The 12,392-nt window shown below is 42.1% G+C and overlaps 1 protein-coding gene across 1 annotated transcript in view; it reads right to left on the reverse strand.

Annotated features, from left to right (window-relative positions):
• The window catches only part of TMEM132B (transmembrane protein 132B), a gene marked incomplete at its 5' end in the record, with an annotated part of 178,881 nt that overhangs the window by 40,552 nt on the left and 125,937 nt on the right, over window positions 1-12,392 (reverse strand). Inside the window, one exon of the mRNA XM_008949343.1 lies at window positions 1,828-1,971. Within this exon, the coding sequence (XP_008947591.1) occupies window positions 1,828-1,971 (144 nt within the window). The remainder of the gene's footprint in view (window positions 1-1,827; window positions 1,972-12,392) is intronic.

Consider the following 12,392-nt stretch of genomic DNA (forward strand, 5'->3'; position numbering starts at 1 on the left):
CAGAGGCATTCTCTTCTATCGGTGATTTGATACCTAAAGAGTTTCACAGAGCAGTCAGATGAAGATCTGATTTATACCAGCTTAGTCACTACCAAAAAAAAAAAAAAAAAGAGAATTATAGTGCAAATCTTGTAAAACCTGTGCAGAATTTTGGCCTGTTCTATCCAGATCACTGAGAGGAATGGGAAGACACTCATCAGCTTGAAGGTGCTTTGGAGCAGATCTCATTCCACCTAGAAATACAACCCATTTTGAAAAAGTGAAAAGGAAGATGGTCAAAGGGCAAGAGCTTTGCTTTCTTCAAGTATATAAATCCACAGCTGCAACTGGAAAACTTGCCTCTGCTCACAGAGGTCATGTCAAGCCTTATTTAGTTGCCAGCTTCAGTGGACCTTTTAATTTTGGGAGCCAGAACTTCATGCTCAGCTTTGACAGGATATCCATATGGACAACTGCAGATTGAACTAACTGGACTTTCAACAGGGAGTGTTTTGAAACACAACTTCTCCCTAGCATCTGCAGATACTAATTTTATCACTGGGAGAGGAATGGGAGCCTTTTTTCTTTCTGGTTCAGTCTAGTATTCTCTAACTACAGCAAATCCTAGAAATAATAGAAACTCAACTAATAGAAACAAAAGTCCACATACACCATCTTTTAGATCTGGATCTGGTTTTCTGAAGTGCAAAGAAAAGAGAGTCTCAGCAATATGCTGATGATGTATAACTTGGTGCTTGAGTTTATAATATGAACAATTTGCTGATCATATCTATCAGCTGACAAATATTAGCCACTGATGAGATAATAGCTGTATGGTACACAGAAAAAAAAGGGCAAAATTTGCCAAGAGAGTCTGTTCCTTTAGCAGTTAAGTAGTCATAAAGATATTAATTCATGTTCCTTCTGGTAAAGATTTTCAAGGAAATTTGGTTTCCAGGAAAAGTGATTTTTTTCTCTCCCCATCTGATATATGAGGGAAAATAGAGATGCCAGAGCACAGGCTAGAGGCTCAAGAGAGCTATTCCATCACTGGCTGAGGCAACAGTCACTTTCATGAAAAGGGAATATTACACTGATGTCCTTTGCAAAATGCTGGGAGGTCTGAAAAGTTCCAGGCATTGTTATTGTGTAACTAAGCCCCAAGCCATCCACTTCTGTCTGGATACAGTGGGACATATGCCTCTGCCCAATAATTAGAATATTTTTGAATTATTTTCCTTAATGTTAAATGGAGATAAATCTTAATGAAAGCAAGCAGAGATTGCCTACTACGGCTTTAGCCCAAGCCCATCTTGCCTTTTCTACAGCAACCTAGGATCAAATGGATGTCAAATTTCACCTACTGACAGGTCTCATAAAAAGGAAATAGCTACAAAATGTAGGGTTGCTCTGTAAACCGAAAATGCAACCTTTTTTTAATCTCCCAGCTCTCATGTTAAGAACTTTTACAAACTAGTTGTTATTTTCTGTTCTGTCATGCTCCTCCAGATTTTGGTACAGTTCAGTGTCTTTATTAATAAGTTCCTGAGTAGAAAGCAGGTGATGCTGTCACAAGCATGGAGGAAATCTTGCTGTAAACTGTTATAATATACTGAAGTATTACTAATAAATACTAAATGCAGAAAAGCCACACAAGGATAAAGATCTTGGGGTGAAGGGATGGAGCTGATTTTTCCCAGGTGGGATGTATCAGACGTTCTTTGCTTGGCAAACTATAAAACAAGTGGTTGATGTAAAATCTCCCCCAGCGTGGGCCAGGTTCCAGTGTGGTTGTGGTGAAGGAGAAAGGGTGAAAACTCCATTCTCCACCTCCTGTGGGTGCCTTACCTTTATGACATCTTCATCAGCTGATTTGCACTCGGTGGAGTCCGAAACGTCGACCACAGAGCCATCCTCCTGCACAGCAACAACCTTGACTGGAACAGACACCGTCTTGCCCGTCAGAATGGCCGTGTTAAGGACTTCTGTCTCCTGGATGCACACACACACACACCAAGGATGGGTGTTAGAGAAGTGTAAAGCCACCAGAGTGCTGTGGGGTCAGGCTGATGACCCAAACCACGCCCCTGACATGGATGGGAGCAGAGGAGCCACCCTTCCCCACACACATCCTTTGACCTCCCTGCAGTCAATGGTTTAACAGCTTTCTAAGCCAAAAGTTGCACCAGAACCACCAAGTTCTGGTTTTGAGAAACATTGCTGAGCCCATTTACAGGTTTGGCTGCTGTGGCAATGAAATGTAACACAATTACACGGGGAGGCACATCTGCAGCTTGGCAGAACCACAGTGCTATTCAGGTTCTATCTGCAGAGGGTGTTAGAGACACCCTCCTCCCACCCCTTTGCCTCAAATCATGCCAGTGATCTGGGAGGTGATTATCAAGCATTTCAATAACAGTATCTCCTCCTTACTGTCCCAGCTACCAGTGTGGAAACTTGCCCATTTTCCCTTCTCGGGACATAAACACATGATGAGAAAAACTACACATGAGGTAGGGCATTACAAACTAAGCAATGCCATCCAATTCCATTTTTTTTAATCCTTCCCCATCAAAATCCCACCTACAGATGTTTTACCACATTTCTCTCTAATCCTGATGCATTCACAGTACTGGCACTCTAATGACTCCATTAACACAGCCTTCCTCTGTGTCTCAGTATGGCTGCAGTTGATTAATTACTCCAAATGAGTAGTACAGAGTGGTGCAGAGGCCCCTGCCTCACCTAAGCAGGTATGCAGGCTGGAGGGGAACAGCCTCCAAAGGCCTACAGAGCAGCTTCTCTCTGCTCAAGCAGGGCTAGCCCAAAACTTGACATGGGCACAGGGCAGGGAACGATCTGTGCTCACACAGAGACTCAGTTCAGCCTCCTTGAAAAGCCTGCAACAGGAAATACTGCTTTGAATCCATCCCCTTTGCATTTTTCAACTTCCACAAAACTAATTGCTCACTTGCCAGTTTGGGGGGGAAAAAAAAGTTGCTTCAAACTAATCTAACTTTAAATTCCATTATTAGAATTGGTGGAAGAAGAAATGGATTTTAGTGAAAAATTTGATGGCAGCTTGCATAGGGAGATATATTCACTATCATTTGCTTCTGTCTGCTAGCTAGATTGATAGAAAATAATGGGCATTGACCACAAGCTAAGGACAGCTGGAAAAGACCAATAAATACTTGCAACTAAGATGTATTATTAATCAATACTCAGAAACTTCTACAAAAAGCACCCTGAATTAAATGAGTTGAAGTACTAATAACACTACTGCCAGCTAACTAATATAGTCTACTAGAGCTTTATGGGCAGTCATGTTCCAGAAAAGCATTTAAGCATGTACTCGAGTCCATTTCTGTTCAGAACAGCACTAAAAGTACGTGCTCAACTTGACACTTCGACTTCAGCGTGATTGAAGCATTTAAGTGTTGTCCTGAATAGAGATGCTCTTCTGAATAATACCTCATGAAATAAATATAGTGTCTTTGTTCTGTTCTCGGTGAGGCACAAACCAGCTGTTTTACACAGCAAATGACTGTCTGGTTTTTGTTTATGCTGAATGGGCTCATTTATAACCAGCTGCCATCCGTGAGGGAGGGACACTGGGAAAGAGAGAAGTATGTGACAAAAGTGGAAGTGTGAAAGAACAACTGTAAAACCTTGACAAAGACAGAGGTTTGAACACAGCTAAGAAGAAAATGTACTGCCTGGTGAAAGAAAACAACTGGATGCACCTCAGGTGGAAAGAGAGAGAAAAAGAGAAACTGAGGGTCTTCATCCACAAGTATGTCAGAGAAGAGGCAGTTAAATCTTGCCAACCCAACAGCAAATATCCCCCAAATCCTAAGCCATCAAGCCAACAGAAACACGCCAGACACATGATGAAGACATGGTGGTCCTGTGCCCAAGAAGCAGTTTGCCAGTGTGCTATTTCTAAGCCACCCTTCACCGACTGACAGTCTCCTTCAGTGCAGCTGGGAGATGGCATTTTTGCCAGGGTCACGGGAAGGAACAGGGGAGTGGTTCCACTGCCCAGCGCCGCCCCTGCAGCAGAGCTCTGACCCCTGCAGGCAGGGGCAGCGGCACGTAGGCAGTTACAGCCTGATCCAAACCCTGCCAAGGCACAGATGAAAGGCTTCCTTTGCCTTCAGTGGACTTGGAACCAGGTTCACAACAGGCCTGAAATAATTTTCCCTTTGTTTTCTGTGCTGTTCATTCTATCACTCTCATGTTGACCTTCATGTGTGACAAAGGGTAAACAAAACCTCTAGCTTTCTTTTAACTCCAAGTGCTGCTTAGCTACCAAGCTGAAGTCAGACTTTGATGCTCTGAAGGATAATGCAAAGTTCATAAAGACATTTGCATTCCTTTCATAAACTCCCTGTGAGGATGAGCATGACAGAAAAGGTCTTAGAAGAGACACCTCGAAACCCCACTATTTGTGGGTGCTCTGAAATACGCTCATGCTACTCTTGACACCAGCACTGACCTGAACCTCCCTTCCTTCCCAGCACAGACAGGTACCCACCATGCTAATTAACTGGCGCTGCTTCTCAAATCCTGCACTTCACAGGTAAGCAATTCTACTGTATAAATCAATATTTCAGGTGCCTGATGCCTGGACTGAGTGTTACAGAAGTACAATAGGCTGTGTAAAGACCTTTTTAAGACCTGGCTATTTATAGATTGAAAAAATGTATTTCCTCTGAGGATGAAATAAGAAGGCAGAACTGAACTAATTGGCTGTCCATTGGATTTATACACAGACTATTTTTTTTAGTGCATCTTCAACATGTAATAGCATTTCATCTAAATTCCATCAGGCTTGTTTTGTATTTCTATGGTAGGGTTTACTGCAGGAAAAAAAAAAGGGCTACTAAATTTAAGATACCTGGGCTGGTTATTACTTACAGCATCTGCAATGTAGAGAGGGGTAATAACATTGATTTACATAGGTGGGTCCTCCCACATGGCACAGCATCAGCAAAACATCTGGACATCACCAGCACAAGCCTCTAAGTGCTGACACTGCAAGGTCCCAGGTGAAAAACTGTGAATCCCTTCCTCTTTTGTGGAGGGTTTCAGTTGCCAGATCTTGACCAAAACCTCCAGTTCAAGCAGCCTAGGTGGAAGCTACACACTCCCTGAATAATAATTATGTACGTGTTTATCTCCAGCTCCTTCTCTGTACCTGAATGCATTAGCACTTCAGCAGAGCTCTTCTTAATTACAACTGTAACCTGCTAATAGCATTTCTTTGTTGTCTGAAGGAATCTACTTTTTATCCAGCCTAGGCTAAATTAAAATTTAATACAACATCAGGTCGCAACAGAACTAGGAAGCAAATGACAGCTGTTTAATTAAAACCTAAAGCTGATTAGATGGCACTACTGAGAGAAATACTCAAGAGGAAGAGCAGAAAACTACTGAAACTCAAGGCCAGGATAATGGCTTTATTTAAATATGAATAAAGCCTGCACACAGCCACAGTAAATGTTTGACAACTCGTTGGTTTGGACAAATGGGGGGGAAATGTGAATGGCAGACCTGTCAGGAGCCATGGCAGAGCTGCCATTACCAACCCTGCTGTCACCAGTGCACGGGGACCAGAAGCAGGGATGACTGAGGAATGACTGCAAGAGACACCAACCAGCTGAGGGACTCCAGGCATAAAGTTCCCAATAATTAGGCTTTAAACAACTTCCCACTGACCTAAATCCTCCTTAGGCATGTGACTCTACAGCACCTCACCCAGCTACTCTGAGGCAACTTGACACAGTTCTTCCCACCTCCTCCGGTTGAAAAATAAAGACATGGAGAAATAGACTGTGAGTTTCACAAGAAAGCATCTCAGGAGCCAGGAGCTGGACACAAGTTCCCTAGGGCCCAGCCCAAAGCCACCAGGGCATCTGCCTCACCCCTCTGGGAGCAGCCCACATCCTTTCCATGCAGTCTGGAGGGGCACAAAAGCCCCACCCCGACTAGTTTACCTGGAGAGGGATCATCTCTGTGATTAATGCACAGGCTGGATGTGGTTTTTCAGAGATTAACAAAACATGCCACAGTACAGTAAACCACATAAACACTCCACTGTAAATCAGGAGGGAAACCTAAAGCCAGCCCTGTTCCACTGACAAATGCTAGAGCTAAATGCCTCTTGGCATTTAGCTGAAATGACTGTCTTTAGTGAAGAAGGCAGAGAACTGAAACATTTGTCTGCAGAATTGCATTCCTTCATTATTATTTTTTTCCCCAGAGTCTACCTTGCAAAAATACATTTGTAATATTAGAGGGAATCTTTAGGAAGCAGCTCTCCTGCCTGGAAACAGCATCTCTTAAAAAAATAAATTACAAGGCAGATTGTGACGAGTGGGCTGGGCTAGGGAGGGGTTTTCTTTATTTGATAAATTATTCACCACCTTTTTCTTCAGATCAAAGAGCAAGGCAATACAAGTCCATTAAGCAAGTTTAATATAAAAATTAGATGCTTTGCTGAAATTATTGTAATCCAAAGCAATTCTGTACTTTTTCCCCCTCACAGCTGAACACCGTTTTGGGTTTCCAATACATATTAATGAAGCCTGGTTGCTAGAAAGCTGATTGCATTTTCTACCATGACATCAGGTGAAATACACCATTCTGTCACCCAACGGTGAGAACCAACAACTGGGACTGTGGGTTTGTGACTATTTGGTAAACATTAATTTCTTGCAAAGAGCTCACATTGTTGGTTCCCCCTTTCCTCATTCACACCACCAGTCCACTCCATGCCAGGGAGCTGAACCCCACAGTGACGCCAGCAGGAGCGCTGCCAGCTGCTTTGGCAGATGGTTGAGCAGTCATCATTTGTGGGCTGAACTCACAATCCTGCCTACCCAGGACTTGCCTCAAGTCAGCAGAGGCTTTGTGTGTGGAAGGAGTGACACCACAAGCCCTAGCAAAGTGCCAACCAACGGCTAATTCCTTATTCCACAACCATCACTTCAGTGGAGCCACTTGGGGAGTCAACTACCAAGATTTCAGGTGTCAGAGTGAGGCCTGCAGTGTAGCCAGATGAGTCCTCCTGCCCTGACAAGCACACGTGCTGCTAGAAGGTCATTCCCACTCCCCTCCAGCCTTCCTCTCTCTCTGGCTGTTTCCTCTTTTCAGCTCCTTATCCAGCATATCGTTATTAGGAGTGATCAGTTATGACAGATGGCAAAACACAAATACTGCAGGCTGTCGTGTCAAAGTTAAAGGTCATCCTTTATCTCCTTTGTTCACCTCAATAATAGCTTTATTCCGTACTGGGATCCCAAAGGAAGAACAGGCAGGTGCATATATTCTGCAGGAGAAATTAATTAATGTAGATTGAACCATACAGAAAGGTTCTTAATCATCAGCTCTCACAGAACAATGTAAGTAGCAACAATTAGCCTAATTGAATGTTATTGTAGATGTATATTAGCGAGTGCTGCAAAAACAATCAACTATAGAACAAATAAAGCAGGATACAGATACTCCAAAGTGGAATCTTATTTTGTAACTTGTTTCTTTGGGTTTTTTTTTGCCACAGACACACTGAAGGAATTATCTTAGCAGAGTGTAGCTGGCACGCACGATCAGCTGGAGTGGTAATTCTGTCTTGGAGTTCATGGAAACTAAAGCTGAGATTTATTCCATTTCCGTGTTTTTTTATGAGGGAAATTCAGCTCATTTTGAGGTTTATGTAGGATGAAAAAGCAAAACCTGCTGCTGAAGGTGAAACCTGATTAGAAGCACAGATACTGTCATATCTGTGACCTGAGGCAGTTTTATTTTATTTTTTATAACTCAGAACAGATCTGCCCCCATTAAGCAAAGGTTCAGAACGCAGCTTGGTGCACTTGGCAGAAGTAATTGCAACCTGTCAGGCAGTCTCCACTGTCTCTGCTAAGTACCAGTGCCTTCTGCATGAGCAAAAGACCTTTCCTGAGACCAGGCTCGTGCTATTTCACTTCAGCCCGTCAGGTCCCAGTGGAGTTCATTCTCCAAACCTGCTGTGTTAAACATCCTGACACCATTGCTCTGAAGTGCATACCTGAGGCAGAAGGAAGGAGAAAGAGAGCGACTATCACGCATCTGATTTCAGTTGCCTGCACAGAGAACAGACACAGTGTTTCAGGACGTTTTAGTACACCAAGAAATACAGGACCTAAAGTCAGTCTGGAAGGAAGGTTCTCTGGAGGAAATTCTACACCACCAGTGCAATGGGAGAGCTGGCAACTCATTGGCTTGAAAAGGCTTCAGCTTCACAAGTGCAAAACTACAGACATGGAAACATAAGGTTGCATATCACATGAGTTTACTGCTGCAATCTGTGTGCTCATCTAATACCATGAGTGCTACCTGGGCAGAAATCCATGTCCTTCTGTAATAACAGCTGTTTAATGCTATAGAAGAATGCACAAATTAATTACAGCGTGTCTACAGGACTCCTCAACATCCTGCAGGAGCTGCCTCTCATGGAAGGAGTGTGGGTTCTCTTGCTGCTTCAGACATGGTGACTTGCTTCATTAAGCCATTCACAGAGTGACTACAGCTTAGGAATATCTATTTATGAGCAGAAAAAATACATGGGAAAGCAACTATGACATCATGCATCATCCTCTGAAATCCCCTGCCAGAAGACAGTTGTCTAGCATTCGCTAGAGATGGGGGTCAGAAGAACTGGATTTTATATCTTCCCCCTCAGCATAATTCAAACACTGGTGTAAGAGCTCATAATATACCAAGTAAATTTAATAAAGAATCATATTTTCTGGACTGAGCTAGATGCATATACTTATTAAGTGCATTTGAAAAGCACATTATGGAGTTTAAAACTGAACAGAGATCTACTAGATGCTCACATTCGTTGTCCTGTGAAAGGAGGATATAGTTTTCTGAAGAACATGGCTCTGACAGGAAGGACCCACGCCTCACCCAGAGAAGTACTGTGGTTTTGGTTTTTTTTTTGTTTTGTTTTCTTGAAGATCATCTGTCTTATCTGTCAGGACCAGACTGCTGTACTTATTTTACCTACTTAAGTAATTTCATGGGCTGGTATATGACTACTCTACAACGTACAGCATACACGTATGCTGCTGCAGGACTGGCTTTTCAGACAGCAGAGGCTTTGGAAGCAGAACATTTCCTGCTGCCCACCCTCCCTCGAAAGGGCTGTGCTCCCACCGAAGTGCCTGCAGCAAGTCACTCCCTCTCTGGCAGTTCCTGGCTCAGGCAGGTGTCTCAGGACAGCATAAGTGACACTTCAGAAGGTTTCTCCATTACCTAGCAAAGGGCTCAGATGCCTAGTTTAGACCTGATGTCTAGAATTATGGGAGAGTACCTCTATCCCTTCCTGCTTTCAAGTTTATGAACAGTTAGTACCTAGACATGGCTGTTAGCTCCTTTACTCCTAGGAGCTAACAGTACTCCTAACAATTTTCACACCACTGGGTGTTTCCCCCAGTGACAGGAGCTCCCCAGCTGATGGAACCATGCCTTCTATCTGCTTCACTTCACAAAGCTGCCCACTGCTGTAGCTGATGCAGTGAAAACAAAAAGCAGGAAACCATATCTGAACCCAGCCCAGGCATCTGCCTTTGCTACATCTGCACACTCTGAGCAGTCTGATGGTTTACACACAGATTTTGGGGAACATCCATTAAATGAACATTGCTCATCCTTGCACGGCCACTCCACTTGAACAAAGTGTTATCTTTCAAGTCTTCAACAGTTACTTTCTACTTAAACACTATGGAAGATGTCTTCTGCCCATGTTTGGAACTGCCTGGAAACTTGTTTGACAAGGACTGAAAAAAAAAAAAAGTTTCCTGACAAAAATAAAACAGGCATTAGAAAGACACCTTTAAGAATATTTCCTTTCAAAAAAAGCTAAAATTGAAAATTGCTAATTTTAAAAAATAAGGATATTGATTTCTTTGAGGTGAGCTTTTGAGGATCTTCTGACTGATCTAAGGACTACCAGAGAGTTTTTTCTTCCTCTGCTGCTTCTTGACTTGAATTTTGTTCTTCATTTTAATTTTTCAGTCTGTTCACCTTGTGCATGTTTAGAAGCACTGCCTTGTTCTGACCATGCCCTATGTCTGATTATTTCTTTTTTTACTCAACTTCTATAAAGAACAACCTCTTTTTTATTCAAGTTCAGAATGAAATCCCTTTTTGTTTTCATGATTGAATTTCTCTGTGAACTCTTGTGCAGTGTATTTATTTCCTGCAGACTAGGACAATTTTATCTGTGTTTCACAAGCTGAGCCACCGCTTTCAGAACAACAGTATTTTTCCAGAGTCCATCAGCTTTTAGGAGACACCATCCCTCAATCTAAAAAATGTTTTAAGAGCCTGTGACCAAAAGAAAAAAAGCCTGACTGGATTCTGCTCTCGGCTAGACTGGTGCAAGGGGGAGTGATTATATTAAAGACCCTGAAGTTACACAAATATAAAAGTCCTGTGAAATCAGGATCAAACTATTTAATTTTTCCTCTTTTCCCCGTCTTTCTTTCACCTGATCTACAAACTACACATTGAATGATTTATTTAAATTACTCCTGATAGTATCTTGTCTTTCCACAATACTTCAAAACCAGTTCACAGCTCTGCCAAGGAAAACAGGACAGTCATCTTCATTATACAGCTAAAATAAGTGAGGCAGAAGAAATCTCACCAGACCAGTGACAGATCAACAAACTGAATCCATATTCCCCATGTCCTGGCTCCACGCTTTTCCTGAGAGGCTGCACTCAAATTTGCTCTCTCCAGGCTGTTGGTTCTGTACACTTTAAATACCAGTTCCCACATCTTTCCTACTAAATGGCTTTTTGCATGACAAGTAAATGCTGAGCATGCAGCATCTCAAACAGTCAGTTTATCAGTTCCTTAAAAGAAATTCAGCTGGGCAGCACAACAAGTGTCTGTGACTATAAAGAAATATAGAGGGCTACAAATAAAACAACCAGTAACAGATACACAGAAAGACAGAAATACTGTATTACTTGTCACCATTCTTAAGTGGAAAAAGATAATGGCATATTAGCATATACTCTAAGGCCACAGACAGCTGAATGCACTCAGGAGAAAAATCACAGAATACTTCTTAATATGAAGCTATTGTAAAACGTTCCACTTTGAGAGGGCTTCCAATGTCATCTCACAGGTGGTTCAAAATGGGGCAAGACAATAGCAGACAAGGGGGATGACATTAATGTTTCTCAGGAACAGAAATGGAAAGTGACAGTATTATTGGTTTTCAATAGAAGCATTCTGTAAACAGACAAAGGTCTTCCACTTAATATTCTATGAAAGCAAGTATATATCAAAATCACAGCACGTTGCTTTGATAAAGAATTTTAACAATAGTTCTTTGTCCCTACCCCTCAGCACCAAACTCAGTCCAAGCAGGGACTCCAACATAGTTTTAATACATTTCATTTTAAACTGTTTGTAAACTACATGAACTAGTGGCTGATTTGGTCCTCCATCTCAACAAAAGACACTGAAGGACAGAAAGAAAATGAAAAAAAAAATTCTATCATTGCTTCTGAAGTATTATCTTCATAATTAGCCTTTAGAAGTCATTAAGACACTATTAAAATTCAAATATTACAATCTATTTCTTTAGAACCAGTTACACTGTGAGTAATGGGAAAAATACTGACCTTCCAAGAAAGATAAACTCAGTACAGCAAGAGAGGGAAAAAGAGGATTACCCAATTCATGTTGAAGAGTTCATCTACACAAGAACTACCTTGTCAGAGGAAAACATCTCCCATTTGCTGTCATTTTACTTAATGTGAGACACAAATTCACACAGCCTGTCTCGGGTGCAAAGAGAAATGAGGTCAGCACTACTGGATGGTTCAAACAGAATGGGTATTTGCTGTTTGCCTCCACTAAGGAAATCTATCTTCCTTAAAATTGGCTGTGTTAACCATTCATTCTTTACTTTTCCTCTAAAAATGGGCAGCTTTCCAAATGTTAATACATTTATTTCTTCTTTTACAGTACCAATTTCAAATTGTTTCCTGTTGTAAGGTGAGCAGAAGGCCAGGTCTAATGCCCTGTTCTTTGTACTGCAGCTGACGGGGTCCTCCTGCTGCATAGTCATTGCTCCTGCTAAATGGACAGACAAATACACGGGAAGATGCTTTTTACAGAAGGCACAGCTTGAGAGAAGATAAGGTTCTCTGGCATTTTGACACATCATTTTAGCTAAGTATTGACAAAGAAGGAAAAAGTGCTGCACCTGAAGACCTTCATAAACGTACCACAGAACACCAGCCCCAAGGTTCTTTCAGCTGAAAGCACCCCTATACAATTACCACAGAGAAAGCAGCAGGCTCTCCTCACCTTTCACTTCTCCATATAATTTTGGCTCTTTC

Source organism: Merops nubicus, unplaced genomic scaffold (assembly GCF_000691845.1).
Source record: "Merops nubicus isolate BGI_N331 unplaced genomic scaffold, ASM69184v1 scaffold181, whole genome shotgun sequence".
Lineage (NCBI taxonomy): Eukaryota > Metazoa > Chordata > Aves > Coraciiformes > Meropidae > Merops > Merops nubicus.